The following is an 18,974-nucleotide window of genomic DNA, read 5'->3' on the forward strand; positions in this document are numbered from 1 at the left end:
TGTTATCATTTCACTACTACTCTTTATTTGATTTCATATATCATTTTTAATTCATTAATCAGAGAGGCATGCAAGGATCCTGCATCCTCTCTGTTTTTGTATGTTATAATTGCATTTGACCATTTAGAATAAACTACAATTTTACCTTGGACATCTAGCATTTTTCTCTATCCCCCCCCCCCCTTTTTTTTTTTTTATCTCAGCTAACACAATAATTTTTTTTCTCCCTTTTTTATTTTCTATTTTTATTTATTTATATTTTCCTTTTTTTGTTACATTTTTTTTTCCACAACATTACATATCCATCTGACACATATCACTGACTGACATCTATAGTCCCACATGATCGATCCCTGCATGGTGGCATTTACAAGCAGTTCTTGAGAACCTGCCATTTGTTAATGTTATAGAAATGGCTTATGCCACATAAATAATATACATGTTCTCCAATACCTGAACAAAAACCCTACCAGTACGCAGGATCAGCCACGCTGGAAACAATTATTCACTAATGATGGCTGGCCTTCATGACGGCTAGAGCCAAACACCCTGCTACTTCTTTCTGTGGGGCTATATCAAGGACTGAGTGTATTTGCCCCCCCCCCCCCCCCCCACATCCAATCACATGATATGAATGACCTGAGACAGAGCATCACTGAAACAATGGAGTCCATATCTGAGGATATGCTGGCTGCATCTGGACAGAACTGGACTACCAACTAGACTTATCCTGTGTTATCAATGAAAGGCACTTTAAAGAGTACCTGTCACCAAATAAACTGTTCTAAACTAACTCAGGCTATGTTCTCCAACTACTCCTAACAACCCTCCAGGCCTTCATAATGTCAGAGCTTTAAAAAGATGCGTATCTTACCTTTCTTCTTGCTCACATAGTGAGTTTCCCAGCAGGCATGACATCACTGAAGCCTGCTGGGGGACCACTTCCGCCCTCACATGGTTGCAGTGCTGTGATGAATAGAAGACCTCAGGCTCTATGCAAGTTTCAGTCTGTGTTGCTATCAGTGAGGCTCTCCTGCAGCTTTCAGTCTGTGCAGCTTTCTGTGAGAATCTGTGAACCTTTCACTTTCTGTGCAGGTGTCAATCAAGCTCAGTGCACAGAAACACTTCCTTAGTTCAGTCTCCTTCCAGGCTGGGAGGAGACCAAACTTACTGTATTAATTTTGGTAGGGAAAAGAACAGAGACACCTAGTGGCCATTTTTTTATAATGCATTTTAAACATATTTCTGTTGATAATTTTAAAAGCAAGTGAATGGGAAAGTGTCTGCTAATTACACAAGGAACACTATATTAAAAGTTTTATTTGGTGACAGGTACTCTTTAAACGTATGTAGTATATAATTAATACTTGGATAGATTATATGAATTTTCATATTAATAAATGTTCTCTTGGTTATGAATTCCGAGGTTTTAATTATGCACCATCCTTTTTCATTCATCCTGTAGTATCTAGAGATATATGAAAAAATAGGGGACATCTAAGCCCAGTGTTTCAGCAAGCATGACTGGTTAAAAGAGATGCATTATAGTATAGATAAACATAATTATATTATTAACTTTATAGTATTCCAGATCTACAAAACAATTCCATGGATTTTGGTAGATTTAATAGATTCCAGTTTCAAGCATCATTTATCCATTTATTTTTTTTCAACTGTAAATTTTTATTATAATATTTTTTTTCAATACAAGGGAAAAACAACAATATCAGCAGAGAACAAAGTCCCAGGAACCACCATACAGGTCAAATCAGCAAAGAGAAAACAATATGGCACAATAATCGACGGAGAACAAACCCAAACTTTGGGTATAGTAAAGAGTCATAACAAGGCAAGTCACAAGGGGTAATTGTTTGGGGGCAAACTACCTCAGGACAACGTAAAATTAGAAAAGGCCATACAGGACTCCAGTGGACAAGACACAAAATCAACACCAAAAACACACACAACAGAGGCATCACACACAGAAAAGGGAGAGAGACTAAGTGAGGAAAGAAGAGAGGAGAAAATGAGAAAGAAAAAAGGGAAACAAGTAAAGAAAAAGGAAGGTATAATAGTTGAAGGAGGCTGTCGATCAGAAAAGCGGTCATCATTTATCCATTTATAAGACATACATTTGTGTATTCAGAATCACTATGCCTTGCAAAAGAAATGACTACTCAACAAGATGTAGATAAAAATGTAAGTTTAAAGGGCAGTAACTCAAGAGTGCAAGACTGATATTGATATATTTAAAAGAAAATCTGAAGTTGGACTATCCATAATAGTTACATTATTTTGATAACATTTACCTTTGATCTGCACAGTTAAGCAGGGGCGTGGCATGTCCAAATTTGGATGGACCTAAAAATTAAGTAAGCCAAGTCCCTTGACTACTGTTTAATGGTTTTGCCTTTTTATCAGTAAATTTTTTGGACCATAGAAGTGAACAGTTTTTTTAACACAGTGCACTGTTTCTAAATTCTGTTGCAAATTCTGAAGATGACAAAATGTACTTCTATATTAAACAGACTCTATGATATCATAACAATAAAATCAAATAATAATAACATTTATAAACCAATTTCAGAACCCTGATGATGAAGGTAGAAGTTTAAACAAATCCAATAAAATGTGAGAATATAGACATAAGAAATAGCTTTTGACATACCTCGGCAACATTCTTGATGTTGATGGTCTTTTTTGTGTGCGCAACATGTCCTACAACTCCAATATCCAATGGATACACAATTTCACTGTCAGGTGGTACCAGACAATCCTCCAATTTACTCTCACGCTGGATATTGAAAAGTCTTGTGGCTAACTCAGGAGTGCCATTTCTTTGTCTGTACATGAAAAGACTACACCGATCTGCATGAATGAGACAACTGATTCTCCTTAGGGTCTTGAATACAACTCTTTCCATATTTATACTTTCTTGCATGTCTTTAATAAGTTCAAAGAGGATTTCACTTTCTTCTACCTGAGCAAGTTCCCGAAAAGTAGCAAAATCAACACTTCTGTCTTTTCTGCCAAAGGCAACTGCTATAGTTTCTGGCTTTAGTTTCTTGTTGAAGTATTTTTCGGTAAAAGCTGGATTGTTATCCAAAAATGCCATCACATCCGCCGTTTTAAGACTCATTGTGAAAGACTTCACCAAATGTAGATTAGTTTTAAAAAAAATCCTGTATCAGATACACTGGTTTATGTGATGAGTTCCAGGCTGGTGTTCTGTTAGTAACATGAGAATGTGTCAAGTGTGTATTAATCTCACTGTGATCAGCAAAGCATATCCTTAATAATGCTGAAGGTGAGTCCTTAGGAGGACAGATCTGCTCAAGCCAAACAGATCAGGTGACTCACACTAAATCTTTCAATCACCTGTCATGTTCTAAGACTTCCTGTATATATTGCAGTATAAAATGTAAATAACCAAACATGACAAAGTATGTATCACTTTTTAGTCTTTGGTGAGGTTCCAACAATGAATACTAAACGATGCATACAGTGGGATTTATTAGATGTGTCTATGCTATGCATCTTAAACCAAGCTACTTAGGATTTAATTAAACAGACACTTAGACGGTGTTATCTGCAGCCGACATGTGACCATCTCATTATTTAAATTCCCTGTAGTGATTCTTTCTAGTGTCGAGAATCAGCACTACAGTATTGTATACAATGTATTCATTTACTGACTAAATAAATGACATCTGCTATGATGTATTCACAGTTTTGAATTTTCAGTTTTTTCACTCCAATTTTTAACTAAAAATGTAAATGAATAAATATGACCTTAAGGCTAGGTTCACACAGTGTATTTTCAGGCATATTTCATTGTAAACATTGTAACATTACAGTGCATTACAATTAGGGATGTCCCGATACAAATACTAGTATCGGTATCGGGGCCGATACTAGCCATTTGATGGTATCGGGGATTCGTTTAATGTCCACGATACCATGTCCGATATCTGCTGCCGCTCCGCTGCCCCATTCTTCCATCCTCCCATCTGCATCATAGCGTTCCATGGAGGAGCATGTGACACACATGTCACTCCACCTCCTCCCCTGCGCCCAGCGTAACGCTACGGAGGAAGCAGAGTGACGCCAGAAACCGCGTCACCCTGGTGTCAGATTGCCTTTAAAATAGAAGTACTCGTAATTGGTATTGGCGAGTACTAGAATTAAAGTATCAGTACTCGTACTCAATCTTTAAAAAAAATGGTATTGGGACATCCCTAATTACAATGTAAGTCTATTGTGTATGTGCCCACATTTAAAGATAAATTATGTGTTTTTTTCAGCTGATGTATTATTTATGCAGATGTAAAAAATATGTCCATTTTTGACATACCGTGTGGACAACCACTTTCCCATAGACTTACATAGAGCACTGTAATGCTAAAAATATGGGCACAAATTTTCAGCAATTTTGCAGGCACATTTTTGACAATGAAATATGCCTGAAAATACACCATGTAAACCTTGCTTTAAAGAGCTGCAGCTTCTACTTGTGGATGACACCATACCTATGAGCGGTACCTAGAAGTTGCACACTCATGCAGGTAAACTGGCCTATTATTAGAAAAATTGTGTGACCATTGGCGACATGTGAGTGGGGTTTCTGTGTGCTGTATTTTCTATGCTAACCATGCTATACTGATACTCTTCATGATACTTTTATTGAAATGAGTTTTAACTGAATTTATTAAAACAACATATATAGTTAATAGATAAACTCATATGTGGCGGATTTGTTGCCACAATTATGTAACTGTCCCATTTATCTGAATGGAGATTTCATAAATCCACGTGCTTGCTGCAAAAACAAGCCTATTCAGATGATTTTCACCACATAGGAATTTAGCATATGGCTAAGGTCCCACATGACAGCTGCCACACATCAAACTGCAGTCTGACCACATATAAAGCAGAGGTACTCAAGGAAGGGACGAATTTACAGTGAATTATTTTGTTCATCCACATGTTAAAGACAGGTTGGTACTAATGATAATCAATAGGGCAGCAGATAGGCACCACACAGCAAAAGATCCTCATGACCTTGCTGAATGAAAAGTTTTCCCAAACTACCAGATAGGCCATCGATATTGGATCCATAGTGGCCCAACTCCTGCCAACCCAGCCGATCAGCTATTTAAAGGCCCCATGGCACTTGTGAGAGCACCACAGCCTTCCATTAACATACTTTTACTATGTACTGCCGCTTTGACCTTTCAATTGATTGGGACAACACGTCAGGGCCGTGCACTACCTACCTTTCTACCTAAAGTACAGCGATGTAGGTAGGAGTTCTAGTAAACTTTGAAAAAGGTAAGTACCCCTTTAAACAGCTAAACAGGGTGGGACTGCTTGGAACATACAAAGCATGCTGCTATAAACTAGTGTTATTTAACCACATATGTAAAAGAATGACAAAATTCCAAATATACCACATATTTATGCGTAACTCTAATGACAGTGCGGCAACAGGATATCACTTTAAATCTCCAGGCAGTTTCTTAGCCTGAGACTTTCCTGAAACAACAACAATTAGGATACAGATTTGCCTGAAGTCCCAAGCAAGGACCTCATATTTTTCAAGAATGGAGCACTTCTTACATATTTGTCCAGGGATATATAAACATATAAGCCCAACTGTATTTTGTTCTAGAAACTGAAAATATCCTTAGTAGTCTCAATATTACTTGAATTCAGTTATGGAATATAGCTGCTTGAATGTGTATGAATGGTGGGAGATGTGATGCCTAAAGCACATGATAAAAAAAAATTCTAGAAACATATTAAGATAGGAATAGGAATTGCTAAAAGTAGAATTCATGCATCCACCCAGAGATACTTATTGTCCTGTAATTCAGTCAAAATCACTGAGAGAGTATCACTGTATAGATCTAATGTAAATCAAAGTAATGTGATACTATTATCAAAGAAATAGACAGGCACAATGAAAACAATGCACCCCACCCACACTTGTGCATGCACAGCTTGGCTGAGCCCACGTTCACTTTATATGGGGAGAGAGGAGTAAGTCACTGCCACTTATCTGTGGGGTTGGCTTATCTGCCCCAAGATATAAAGAGATTGTGCATGTTGAAATTTAGTGCTATGTATAAACAGACACGGGGGCAGAGTTACTATTGCGAAGGCACCAGAATTCTGGCATAATATGTGCCACAAAACTGACTTAGGGTGCATTCACACCACGTTTTTGCAATACAGTTCCCATATCAGGTTTTTGATTCCAAAACAAATTCCTCAAAACCTGACTAAACTGTATCAAAACGTGTGTACAAATTTCAACTCGTATACGGTTAAAAACCGTATACGGTTTGAAAAATGATGTCCATCTGCATCCGTTTTTTAACTTTTAACTTTTCACTCCATTTTGAATAAAGTTTCACTTGTTTGATTGAAATTCCAAGAAAAAAAAACTGTGCAAAGTCAAAAAATGTATGGTGAAAACCGAATGGAACCGTATGCACATATGGTTCTGTACGATTCCCATTGACTCCCATGTTTTAAAAAAATGTATACGGTTTAATACAGTTTTTCACCCGGACCAAAAACCGTGGTAGACTATGGTGTTGGGTACGGGGGAAAAAACTGACAAAACCGTACAGGATGCAAAACGGACACAACCTGATGCATCTTTTGCCATACAGTTTTCAATGGAGAGTCAATACATACGGTTTTCAATGCAGTTCCATACAGTTTTCACATTGAAAACGTATACGGGAGCTGTATTGCAAAAACATGGTGTGAATGCACCCTTACATGACATGTTTATAGGGAAGGGGTGTGTGCCGAAAAAAATATGCCTGAACTCTGCAAATTAGGAGTTATTATAAATTCTACCCCAGAGTTATCGATCAGCGTGATAGACTGTGATAAATCTAGATTACACTGTCTAAGATTCTCTGCAGTGTAGGAGAGCACAGGATAGTGCTAAAAATACACCAATGTTGGACGCTTCTTCGGAATAGCAATAAGTATGCCAAGTAGGTATTGAATCCGGTTTATTAGCGATGCTTTTCAAATTCGTACAGAATTCTTCGTCATATGTATAGACACAAACACAGTTTAAATAGACCACTACTGTTACTGGGTCACTTTAAGTCATTGTGACACGTCATCAGTCACTTAAGTGACCCAGTAACAGCAGTGGTCTACTCAATCACAAAAAAAGCCAAATACATATACGGCTAACAACCTTCCTACTGATAGAAGTGATAGAAGATGAATAAATATAGAGATATACATAGAGTACATGGGCAGAATTTTGTAGTAAAAATTGTAGTATTATTATGACTTGTATTGGAATGAATATTCAAATATGCAAATATCAGCATTCTCTTTATGCGTAGCATCAGACTATAAATAAAGAGAAATAAATGAAGAATTTATATACACATACCTGTATCTTGGTACGTGTGTATAAACTCTTAATTTATCAATACAGTGATGTGACAACATGAAGATAATAAACAGTATAAAGATAATGATGTTATGATGTATGATGAAGACCAACGTGAAGTAAGACATCAATGAATAATCATCACAGACAGTGAGGTCTTAGTGTAGGTATAAAATAGTGCAGGAATATTGGATTCAGCATTACATTCTAATGCTGTTAAGTCACAGGGAAAGGTCTTAGCACACAATCTTTTAACAGCACAGTTAGGCTGGGTTCACGTGTGTCCGGCATCCGGTAAAGGTGAATTCAGCCTAAATCTCGCCCAACTGATGCCACAACTGAGGACAACTTGTTATCAGTTGTATGGCATCCGGTGTCCATTGTTTCTGGGCATTGTGAACTGCCCCCTTCAAATGAATGGGATCAGTTCTAGCATCAGTTTCCCTCCGGTGCACGCCGGAGTGAAACTATGCCAGACACAGGACATATGTGAACCCAGCCTAACTATAGTCAGAGTATACAAAAATCCAGAGATGAGACACAAATGACAAAATAGGACTAAAAAAGAAAGCGATGTCACAATAAATACTGTACATAATAAACAGTTGTCACATCCAGCGCTCCGGCCAGGCACGCTGGCCGTGAGCGCTCCCCTTCTCTCACCTCCCCAGCCGGCGGGGCTGGGATTTGCATCGTGGGACGCGCCCGCATGCGAATCCCAGCCCATCACTCACCTCCGTTCTCTCCTGCCCTCTCTGTCCTCCCTCAGTGTCAGCGCTCTCAGATTTAAAGGGCAAGTGCGTCCGTAATTATGTCTTGCACCTGCACCTTTTGTTATAAGTACCTGCACCTCCCACATATCTCTGCCGGATCCTTGTTAGCTTTGTGCCATAGAGAAAGCTTATTCTGTGTTTGCTCTGCCGTGTCCAGGCCCTCTGCTCCGTGTTCTGACCCTGCTCCATGTGCCGCCTGCCAATTGACCTCCTGCTACGTTTTCTGACCACGCACCCTTCCACCAGCCCTGACCTCCTGCTATCCAGACCACGTCTAGCTGAATCCCTCCTGAGCCTCGCATCACCTCAGCTGCCTGTGTGGTCGAGTCGTGACAGGGGTAGCGACGTGGGTGCCACCTGCCGCAACAAGACCATCCCGCTTTGCGGCGGGCTCTGGTGAAAACCAGAGGCATCTTAGACTCCACTCCCTGGCACAGCCCGCATCATCTGCCATACAGGTCCAGCGGATCCACTACCTCCATGTGTGTCCTGCCTACTGCTGTGAGTCTTACAACAGTGAAGTAATCGGAAGCAATTATTGCACAGTGTTCTCACAATATAGGACTAATGTGCACAGTGATGTCACTGAACAGAACAGGAATAAAAAGCATAATGATGTCATAGCTAAATACTAAGGACCAGAGTGTAGGATCACAACAATAGTAAAAATGCCATCATAATGCAAAGATATTGAACACCATGGTGTTATTGTAATGAACACAGTTATGATGTAGTTCAGAGGAAATGCAATGACGTCACAAAAGGTAAAGCTAAAATATAATACATTGTGGGAAAACCCCCTTTAAAACCAGAATACCTAATTCACTGACTAATATTTTGAAAAACTATGAATAATTTAGGCATAAAATATATTCTAAAATAAAATATATAAAGCTGCAGAAACATGAATTCAAAAGAACTTACAAAATAATTACCATATGTTGTGGGTATATGTGAAACTAGCTTATTATATAACCAATACCCTATTAAAATCTACCTTTTAGTATATCTTGTTAAAAATGTATTACAACTATTTAAAGGGATATTCTAGGCAAAAACTTTTTTTTATTTATCAACTGGCTCCGGAAAGTTAAACAGATTTATAAATTACTTCTATTAAAAAATCTGAATCCTTCCAATAGTTATTAGCTTCTGAAGTTTTCTGTCTAACTGCTCAATGATGATGTCACATCCCGGGAGCTGTGCATGATGGGAGAATATTCCCATAGGAGCTGGACAGCTCCCGGGACGTGAGTCATCAGAAAGCAGTTAGACAGAAAACAGCTACTCAACTTCAGAAGCTAATAACTATTAGAAGGATTAAGATTTTTTAATAGAAGTAATTTACAAATCTGTTTCATTTTCCGGAGCCAGTTGATATATATAAAAAAAAGTTTTGGCCTGGAATACCCCTTTAATATCCAGCGACCTGCTGTAAATGCAAATATACAATGATGCTCACATAGAGCTAGTAACTATACATGTCAGAGGTATGTACACTTGGACAGATATATATATAGACAAATTGACAATGCAGTATAACAATAACGTTAGATGGCACTTACGTACTGCAGACTGTGCTTTCTTTTCAGTCCTTAGGGAGGAGGGTAAGTCGTAGGGTAAGATAGAGTTAGAATGGTACTCTGATGTGTACAATTAATATTGGTGATATATTCTATACACAATCTTACCCTACCTAACAGCGGGGGAGGCGCCCCCACTTCAACCGTTGACTCTCCACTCCCTATGGCTGACTAAAACCGTTGTATACATACATGACAATACAAAGCCATTATTTAATGTATATAATGATGCATCATTATACAGCACATCTATGTGTATAATTAGTGAATAAACAATAAATAAATCAATCCTTCACCAAAAAATAAACCTTTGGAATACCTCAATGTGTTTTCCCCCCAGTAACATAATGGTGGCCGGGGTTCCTCAGGAGGTTTTTACCAGAAAAGGTACTGTGCAGGCACAAGTGGAAACAATGTCACAGAAAAAGATATTACCTGCACAGGGAGGCATGCATACAATCAAATTGCATGCCAGTTTGATTGTATGCATGCCTCCCTGTGCAGGTAATATCTGTGGATCAATGATTTATTATTTTTTTCTGTAACATTGTTTCCACTTTTGCCTGCACAGTACCTTTTCTGGTAAAAACCTCCTGAGGAACCCCGGCCACCATTATGTTACCGGGGGGAAACGCGTAGAGGTATTCCAAAGGTTTACATTTTATCCTTCTTTATCTTTTTTTATTGTCCTATTTTTTGGTGAAGGATTGATTTATTTATTGTTTATTCACTAATTATACACATAGATGTGCTGTCTAATGATGCATCATTATATACATTAAATAATGGCTTTGTATTGTCATGTATGTATACAACGGTTTTAGTCAGCCATAGGGAGTGGAGAGTCAACGGTTGAAGTGGGGGTGCCTCCCCCGCTGTTAGGTAGGGTAAGATTGTGTATACAATAGGAGTGCTAGTTAGAATATATTACCAATATTAATTGTACACATCTGAGTACCATTCTAACTCTATCTTACCCTACGACAGTCTCCTCCCTAAGGACTGAAAAGAAAGCGCAGTCTGCAGTACGTAAGTGCCATCTAACGTTATTGTTATACTGCATTGTCAATTTGTCTATATATATCTGTCCAAGTGTACATACCTCTGACATGTATAGTTACTAGCTCTATGTGAGCATCATTGTATATTTGCATATACAGCAGGTCGCTGGATATTAAATAGTTGTAATACATTTTTAACAAGACATAATAAAAGGTAGATTTTAATAGGGTATTGGTTATATAGTAAGCTAGAAACACGAATTCCCACAAGCAATATATATAGATAGATAAAGATTTTTTTATGCAGGCTTGTATTTAAAAAAACTGAATTTCTGAAAAACGTAATTTCATCCGTTTGGTGAAAATATATCATTGTTCTTAGTTTTTTGGAAATGTGATAGAAATTCATACTATATCTTCTTTAGCACAGCAGTATTTTGTATCAGTATGTGTAAGTGAAGACTAGTAGTGGATCTAAAATACAGAAGAGATGCAATTCATTTATTCCTTGTAGGTTCCACTCCTGGTTTGGCTTTTACGTACTGACAAAACAGTGACTGAAATACTGTCATGTGGAAAAGCCTAGCTGCAAGGACAGCTTACAGGGTATCTGTCAGGTCAATTAACTCCCGTTAGCCATGCCGAATAAAGCTTATTTTTCATCAATGTGTGGCATCCGAATGTTGTGCTACCAGGTACTGGCAACAGCTAAAAGGGCTTGAAGAAATTGCTTACTTGTACAAAAAGCACCACACCTGTAAACAGATGACATCCACTGAAGCAGCTGAATACAATGCCAGATGTAGACAGTGTTTTTGGGAAGAAACTTCTTTAAAGGAGTTCTCCACCGTTGGGTGATTTTAGTATGTACCTGGCAGACAGTAATGGACATGCTTAGGAAGGATCTGCGCTTGTCTTTGGGTTAAATGGCTATGTTGTGAGATTACCATAACACTGTGGCTAGCTGTTTGTGAACTAGTATTTCCTGTTTGACTTTTCTTTTTTTGACTACAAATCCCACAATTCAATCTTCCTCCCTCCCACACATCAGCCACCCCACCCATTGAAACATAAATGAGATGCATCCATTCAAATCAGTGTGGTTTTCAATCAGGGTGCCTACAGCTGTTGCATTAGTTCATATTGATCCCTCCACCCATTGAAGCAGACAGGCTCCCTGTCATCAGCTGACTAGTGAGTCAGGTCTTGGCCACATTGCAACCTGGGAAAAATCTGAGACAACATTCATTTTGTATGCTGGTAAAAATAAATATTGGATTGAAAATCACAGAAGAATTGTGAGGAAACCGTCACACACAGGTACAGACACTATATTATGAACTACACTAACTTCACTGCCCCTGTAGCATAGTCAAATAAAAAAAATTCATGGAATACCCCTTTAACCCCTTAACGACGCAGGACGTATATTTACGTCCTGCGCCGGCTCCCGCCGCGATCCTGCATCATATCGCGTCGGTCCCGGCGCTCATCAACGACCGGGACCCGCGGCTAATGCCACACATCGCCGATCGCGGCGATGTGCGGTATTAACCCTTTAGAAGCGGCGGTCAAAGCTGACCGCCGCTTCTAAAGTAAAACTGAAAGTGACCCGGCTGCTCAGTCGGGCTGTTCGGGACCGCCGCGGTGAAATCGCGGCGTCCCGAACAGCTGACCGGACACCGGGAGGGCCCTTACCTGCCTCCTCGGTGTCCGATCGACGAATGACTGCTCCGTGCCTGAGATCCAGGCAGGAGCAGTCAAGCGCCGATAATGCTGATCACAGGCGTGTTAATACACGCCAGTGATCAGCATAGGAGATCAGTGTGTGCAGTGTTATAGGTCCCTATGGGACCTATAACACTGCAAAAAAAATGTAAAAAAAGTGTTAATAAAGGTCATTTAACCCCTTCCCTAATAAAAGTTTGAATCACCCCCCATTTCCCATAAAAAAATAAAACAGTGTAAAAAAAAAAAATAAATAAACATATGTGGTATCGCCGCGTGCGTAAATGTCCGAACTATAAAAATATATCATTAATTAAACCGCACGGTCAATGGCGTACGCGCAAAAAAATTCCAAAGTCCAAAAAAACTTATTTTGGTCACTTTTTATACCATTAAAAAAATGAATAAAAAGTGATCAAAAAGTCCGATCAAAACAAAAATCATACCGATAAAAACTTCAGATCACGGCGCAAAAAATGAGTCCTCATACCGCCCTGTATATGGAAAAATAAAAAAGTAATAGGGGTCAGAAGATGACATTTTTAAACGTATAAATTGTCCTGCATGTAGTTATGATTTTTTCCAGAAGTGCGACAAAATCAAACCTATATAAGTAGGGTATCATTTTAACCGTATGAACCTACAGAATAATGATAAGGTGTCATTTTTACCGAAATATGCACTGCGTAGAAACGGAAGCCCCCAAAAGTTACAAAATGGTGTTTTTTTTTCGATTTTGTCTCACAATTATTTTTTTTTCCGTTTCGCCGTGCATTTTTGGGTAAAATGACTAATGTCACTGCAAAGTAGAATTGGCGACACAAAAAATAAGCCATAATATGGATTTTTAGGTGGAAAATTGAAAGGGTTATGATTTTTAAAAGGTAAGGAGGAAAAAACGAAAGTGCAAAAACGGAAAAACCCTGAGTCCTTAAGGGGTTAAGGTTTGTGTGATGGATAGGTGGATATTTAAACAAAAAAAGGGGACAGATTTGTAAAAAAAAAAAAATCCCTGATCGCTGCCATCTGCCATTCCGATGCAATCAGATCAACCACTTATTGGTCCTCTTTTGGCACTGGAAATGCCCGCTAAACTAGTCACTGGTCACCAATGCAGAATGTGATTGGCTGGGTGGGCATTTGCTTATGTGTCTTTCGTCAAGATGCGAGCATTTGCCAGACAATTCCTTTCAGTTTTAGCAAACAATTTCTTGTCATATAAAAGTATATCAGTATATCAGATATGCTGCCAGCTCATTGATGAAGGTAACCCCTATCACAATATGGTTTGCTTTGGGTTCTAGGCGCAGTAAAACTCTCCATACATTAATTAAATCATGTGTAGTAAAGGAGTTATCCAGAAATAGAAAAACAATTTCTGTCCTCAACGTGTGTGTAGTATTACAGTTTGGCTCCATTCACTTCAATTGATCTGAGCTGCAATACCACACACAACATGAGGACAGGTGTGGCGCTGTTTTTGAAGAAATCAGCTCTGTTTATTTAAGCCTGGATAACCCCTCTAAGATAACCCATGGCCATCACCAGTGTGGCAGCTTATGATGCTCCGCATGTATAGACAACACGTGCTAAATGTCTAAGGCCGCTCTTTTGTCATCCAATTCAAGTGTGTATGTTCTCTCACAATTAGACAAGCACACATCAGAGAAAAGGATTACATCTAGATTTTATGTAATGGATTAACAAACCTTAAGCTTCTTACCGTGCCCCATGGACCAAAATAACTCCTTAGGTAGACTGGGGGCTTATTATTTAAAGCAGAAATTAAACGGACAGAAAGGGATGTACAGTTCATCCTGAAAAGTCTTCACTTCATATCTGTTTATTCCACAGAATATCAGGTAAGGTCACTATTCAACATGAATGCAGCAATGATTTGTATATATTGTTTGGTTTATTTTACTCATCAGTCATCTAACTATGACTATCACTTGGTTTTTTGTTTTTCTGTATATTATCATACTTTGTGTTTAATGTAAAATAGTGATTATTGTTGTTATTAATTATAATATATATTTCACTGAAATAAATGGTATAGGTTAGCATATTAGCGATGAGTGGAATTTCCATTAGGTACAACCATGGCTGAAGGTGGCTCGTGGTAAAAGATGCTTGGTCCTCAGAGTCCAGTAGTTGTCATAAAAGACTGTATACAAGTAATGTAGCTCTATACTGTAAACACCGAATAGACACTGCTGATCTGCATCACGCATGACCGGCTGGATAAACCATCATAAGCATTTCCCATAAACAAAAACCTATATTACTAAGTGCAATAAGTGATCTGCAGTCTAATAGTAGCTCACTTTAGGATAGTGCTACGTGTTCTGTACTATTCTGTAGATTTGGACACCAGGTCTAGCCAGCTCCATTTTATTTTTCCGGTACATTATGGCCCACATTTAACAATCTTTGTGAACTGTCTGGTTTTCCCATCACATCTTCTTAAAATATGAAAAGCTGAGCTGTCATTGGTTGTTATAGACAAAACCAGATAGTTTTGGTTTCAGGCAAATCAACAAATGTGAGACACTGGCCCTCATTTACTTAGAAAATCGGGTTGTAAGTCTATCTTGCTTTCTTACTCGACTGCTTTTTGCCCCTGGAATTTAGTATTATGTCGCATCCTGTTTGTCGCACGTGGGTTTTGTTTGTTTTGGTTTCCAACTCCTCTGAGTTGTCGGGAAAAAGTCCACAACAAATCAACAAATTTGGGTTGGAAACCTTTATAAATACATGGGAAAGCTCAGAAATGTTGGGTTACGCCCCTTTTTCGGGTTTGGGAGAATCCACATCGGGTCCGTCGGGAAAAAAAATTGCATCGTGTCGCAGACTGGCGCACAATGTCTGCGGCATGTCGCAGACAAAGATGCGCCAAAAAAAAACGACAAAACTAGTCGGGTTTAGAATAGTAAATGAGGGCCACTGTGTGTACTGTACAGGACCCTGAAGAAGCTCCTGTCCTCTACATAGAAAGTGATGTACAGCTTCCTGCAGCTAGTTCTGGTTTGCTTTACCTGTATTAGTCATCTGTCAATTTTTTTTATTAACCTACTTGCATTTTTCCTTGTTTGGATTGACATTATAGGGGGCCTAACACACTTTTCCTGAAATTTATAATCCCAAATTACAATATCTTGCATTTAAAATAGTTGCCCCATAAGAGATTAGAATAGTTATTTGAGGGACCGCTGTACCACACTCTTTCATGGCTATTATGGGGTATTTGTGTATTACAGCCCTACACACAACCTCTGCACATGTTTTCATAAATCTCCTCCTATATTTTATAAACAACTTTAAATCAATCATTTTTCTCCATGTATCAGTCTCTTTTTATCTTCTCCTGAAGAAGATAATATCCACCATTCACAGCATACAGATGAGCAAATCCTGCTCCCCATCTCTCACACACAGCGATAAGGAGCAGTGTAGAATTCAGTACAGGAGTGATATAGTAAAAATACTTACCAGAGCTTTCAGCAGCATCTCTATGTGTCTCTCTTCCTTATCTTTCCTTGTACTATAAACCCCTTAGTGACTGAGCCAATTTGAGCCTTATTGCTCAGTTTCCTTGATTTTTTCCTTGATTGTTGCATTTCTAAGAGCTATAACTTTCTTTTTTATTTATCCATCAACAAAGCTGAAAGAGGGCTTGTTTTTTTTGTTTTGTTTGTTTGTACTTTTTAATGGCATATTTGGGGTTTATATAATGTATTCATTCCTTTTTATGAATAATATTTTTGGGTGGGATACTTTAAAAAAAATTGTTTTTGTATTTTTTTGGTGTGTGTTTTAACACCATTTACTGTGTGGTAAAAATAACATTAGAATTTTATTCTCTGGGTCAGTATAATTACAGTAATATAAAAAAAAAAAAAAATTAGTTTTAGGAATGCCAAAACATAACTTTTTTTTTTTGTCCTTACTGAGCTTAGGGGAAGCTTGTTTTTGTGCTTTAAGAGGTAATCCACCCCTAGACATTGTCACGATGCCGGCTGGCAGGAGGTGGATCCTCTGTGCCAGAGAGGGATTGGCGTGGACCGTGCTAGTGGACCGGTTCTAAGTCACTACTGGTATTCACCAGAGCCCGCCGCAAAGCGGGATGGTCTTGCTGCGGCGGTAGTGACCAGGTCGTATCCACTAGCAACGGCTCAACCTCTCTGACTGCTGAAGATAGGCGCGGTACAAGGGAGTAGACAGAAGCAAGGTCGGACGTAGCAGAAGGTCGGGGCAGGCAGCAAGGATCGTAGTCAGGGGCAACGGCAGGAGGTCTGGAACACAGGCTAGGAATACACAAGGGAACGCTTTCACTAGGCACAAGGGCAACAAGATCCGGCGAGGGAGTGCAGGGGAAGTGAGGTATATACATGGAGTGCACAGGTGAACACACTAATTAGAACCACTGCGCCAATCAGCGGCGCAGTGGCCCTTTAAATCGCAGAGACCCGGCGCGCGCGCGCCCTAGGGAGCAGGGCCGCGCGCGCCGGGACAGGACCGACGGAGAGCGAGTCAGGTACGGGAGCCGGGGTGCGCATCGCGAGCGGGCGCCACCCGCATCGCGAATCGCATCCCGGCTGGAGGCAGTATCGCAGCGCACCCGGTCAGTGGATCTGACCGGGGCGCTGCAGTAACGAGAGTGTAGCGAGCGCTCCGGGGAGGAGCGGGGACCCGGAGCGCTCGGCGTAACAGTACCCCCCCCTTGGGTCTCCCCCTCTTCTTAGAGCCTGAGAACCTGAGGACCAGACTTTTATCTAGGATATTGTCCTCAGGTTCCCAGGATCTCTCTTCAGGACCACAGCCCTCCCAGTCAACCAAAAAAAAGGTTTTCCCTCTGACCTTTTTGGAGGCCAGTATCTCCTTTACAGAAAAGATGTCCGAAGAACCGGAGACAGGAGTGGGAGAAATAAGTTTAGGAGAGAAACGGTTGAGGATGAGTGGTTTAAGAAGAGAGACATGAAAGGCATTAGGAATACGAAGAGAAGGAGGAAGAAGAAGTTTGTAAGAGACAGGATTAATCTGGCACAAAACTTTGAAAGGACCAAGATAGCGTGGTCCCAATTTGTAGCTGGGAACACGGAAGCGGACATATTTAGCGGAGAGCCATACCTTGTCTCCGGGAGAAAAAATGGGGGGAGCTCTTCTTTTCTTATCAGCAAACTTCTTCATGCGTGATGAAGCCTGTAAGAGAGAATTTTGGGTCTCTTTCCATATGGTGGAAAGATCACGAGTTATTTCATCCACAGCGGGCAAGCCAGAGGGCAAGGGAGTAGGGAGGGGAGGAAGAGGGTGACGGCCGTACACCACGAAAAATGGGGATTTGGAAGAAGATTCAGAGACTCTGAAGTTATACGAGAATTCGGCCCATGGTAGAAGATCTGCCCAGTCATCCTGGCGGGAGGAAACAAAATGCCGTAAATAATCACCCAGGACCTGGTTAATTCTTTCTACTTGCCCATTGGATTGAGGATGATAAGCAGAAGAAAAGTTTAATTTAATCTTGAGTTGTTTACAGAGAGCCCTCCAGAATTTTGACACGAATTGGACGCCTCTATCCGAGACGATCTGCGTGGGCAACCCGTGAAGACGAAAAATGTGTACAAAAAATTGTTTTGCCAACTGAGGCGCTGAAGGAAGACCAGGAAGAGGAATAAAATGTGCCATCTTGGAAAATCGATCAACGACCACCCAAACAACAGTGTTGCCACGGGATGGGGGTAAGTCTGTAATAAAGTCCATACCAATCAGAGACCAAGGCTGTTCGGGGACAGGCAGAGGGTGAAGGAGACCAGCAGGTTTCTGGCGAGGAGTCTTGTCCCGGGCACAGACAGTGCAGGCCCGCACAAAATCAACAACATCCGTCTCCAGAGAGATGAACGAGAGATGAGTTGCACGGATTTCTTGATGCCCGCATGGCCTGCGAGATGGGAGGAGTGACCCCATTTGAGGATTCCGAGGCGTTGGCGTGGAGAGACGAAGGTCTTCCCTGGAGGAGTTTGCCTGATGGAGGCTGGAGAAGTGGAGATCAGGCAGTCAGGAGGAATGATGTGTTGCGGAGAGAGCTCTACTTCCGAGGCATCCGAGGAACGAGAGAGAGCGTCGGCCCTGATGTTCTTATCGGCAGGGCGAAAGTGAATTTCAAAATTAAACCGGGCAAAGAACAGAGACCACCTGGCCTGGCGAGGATTCAGCCGTTGGGCAGACTGGAGATAGGAGAGATTCTTGTGATCGGTGTAAATAATAACTGGAAATTTAGATCCCTCCAGCAGATGCCTCCATTCCTCAAGTGCTAATTTAATGGCCAGTAGCTCTCGATCCCCGATGGAGTAGTTCCTCTCCGCCGGAGAGAAGGTCCTAGAAAAAAAACCACAGGTAACAGCATGCCCGGAAGAATTTTTTTGTAGAAGAACTGCTCCAGCTCCTACTGAGGAGGCAT

General features: G+C 40.3%; 2 protein-coding genes across 2 annotated transcripts in view; one reads left to right on the forward strand and one right to left on the reverse strand.

The window, feature by feature from the left end:
- PDE6B (phosphodiesterase 6B) overlaps positions 1-3,139 on the reverse strand; it is a 107,686-nt gene extending 104,547 nt beyond the window's left edge. The window contains exon 1 of the mRNA XM_056551925.1: positions 2,669-3,139. Within this exon, the coding sequence (XP_056407900.1) occupies positions 2,669-3,139 (471 nt within the window). The remainder of the gene's footprint in view (positions 1-2,668) is intronic.
- Positions 3,140-14,255: 11,116 nt separating this feature from the next.
- The window catches only part of LOC130304436 (purpurin-like), a 30,788-nt gene continuing 26,069 nt past the window's right edge, over positions 14,256-18,974 (forward strand). Inside the window, exon 1 of the mRNA XM_056551929.1 lies at positions 14,256-14,379. The gene's annotated coding sequence lies outside the window, so the exon portion shown is untranslated. The remainder of the gene's footprint in view (positions 14,380-18,974) is intronic.

This window comes from Hyla sarda, chromosome 1 (assembly GCF_029499605.1).
Source record: "Hyla sarda isolate aHylSar1 chromosome 1, aHylSar1.hap1, whole genome shotgun sequence".
Lineage (NCBI taxonomy): Eukaryota > Metazoa > Chordata > Amphibia > Anura > Hylidae > Hyla > Hyla sarda.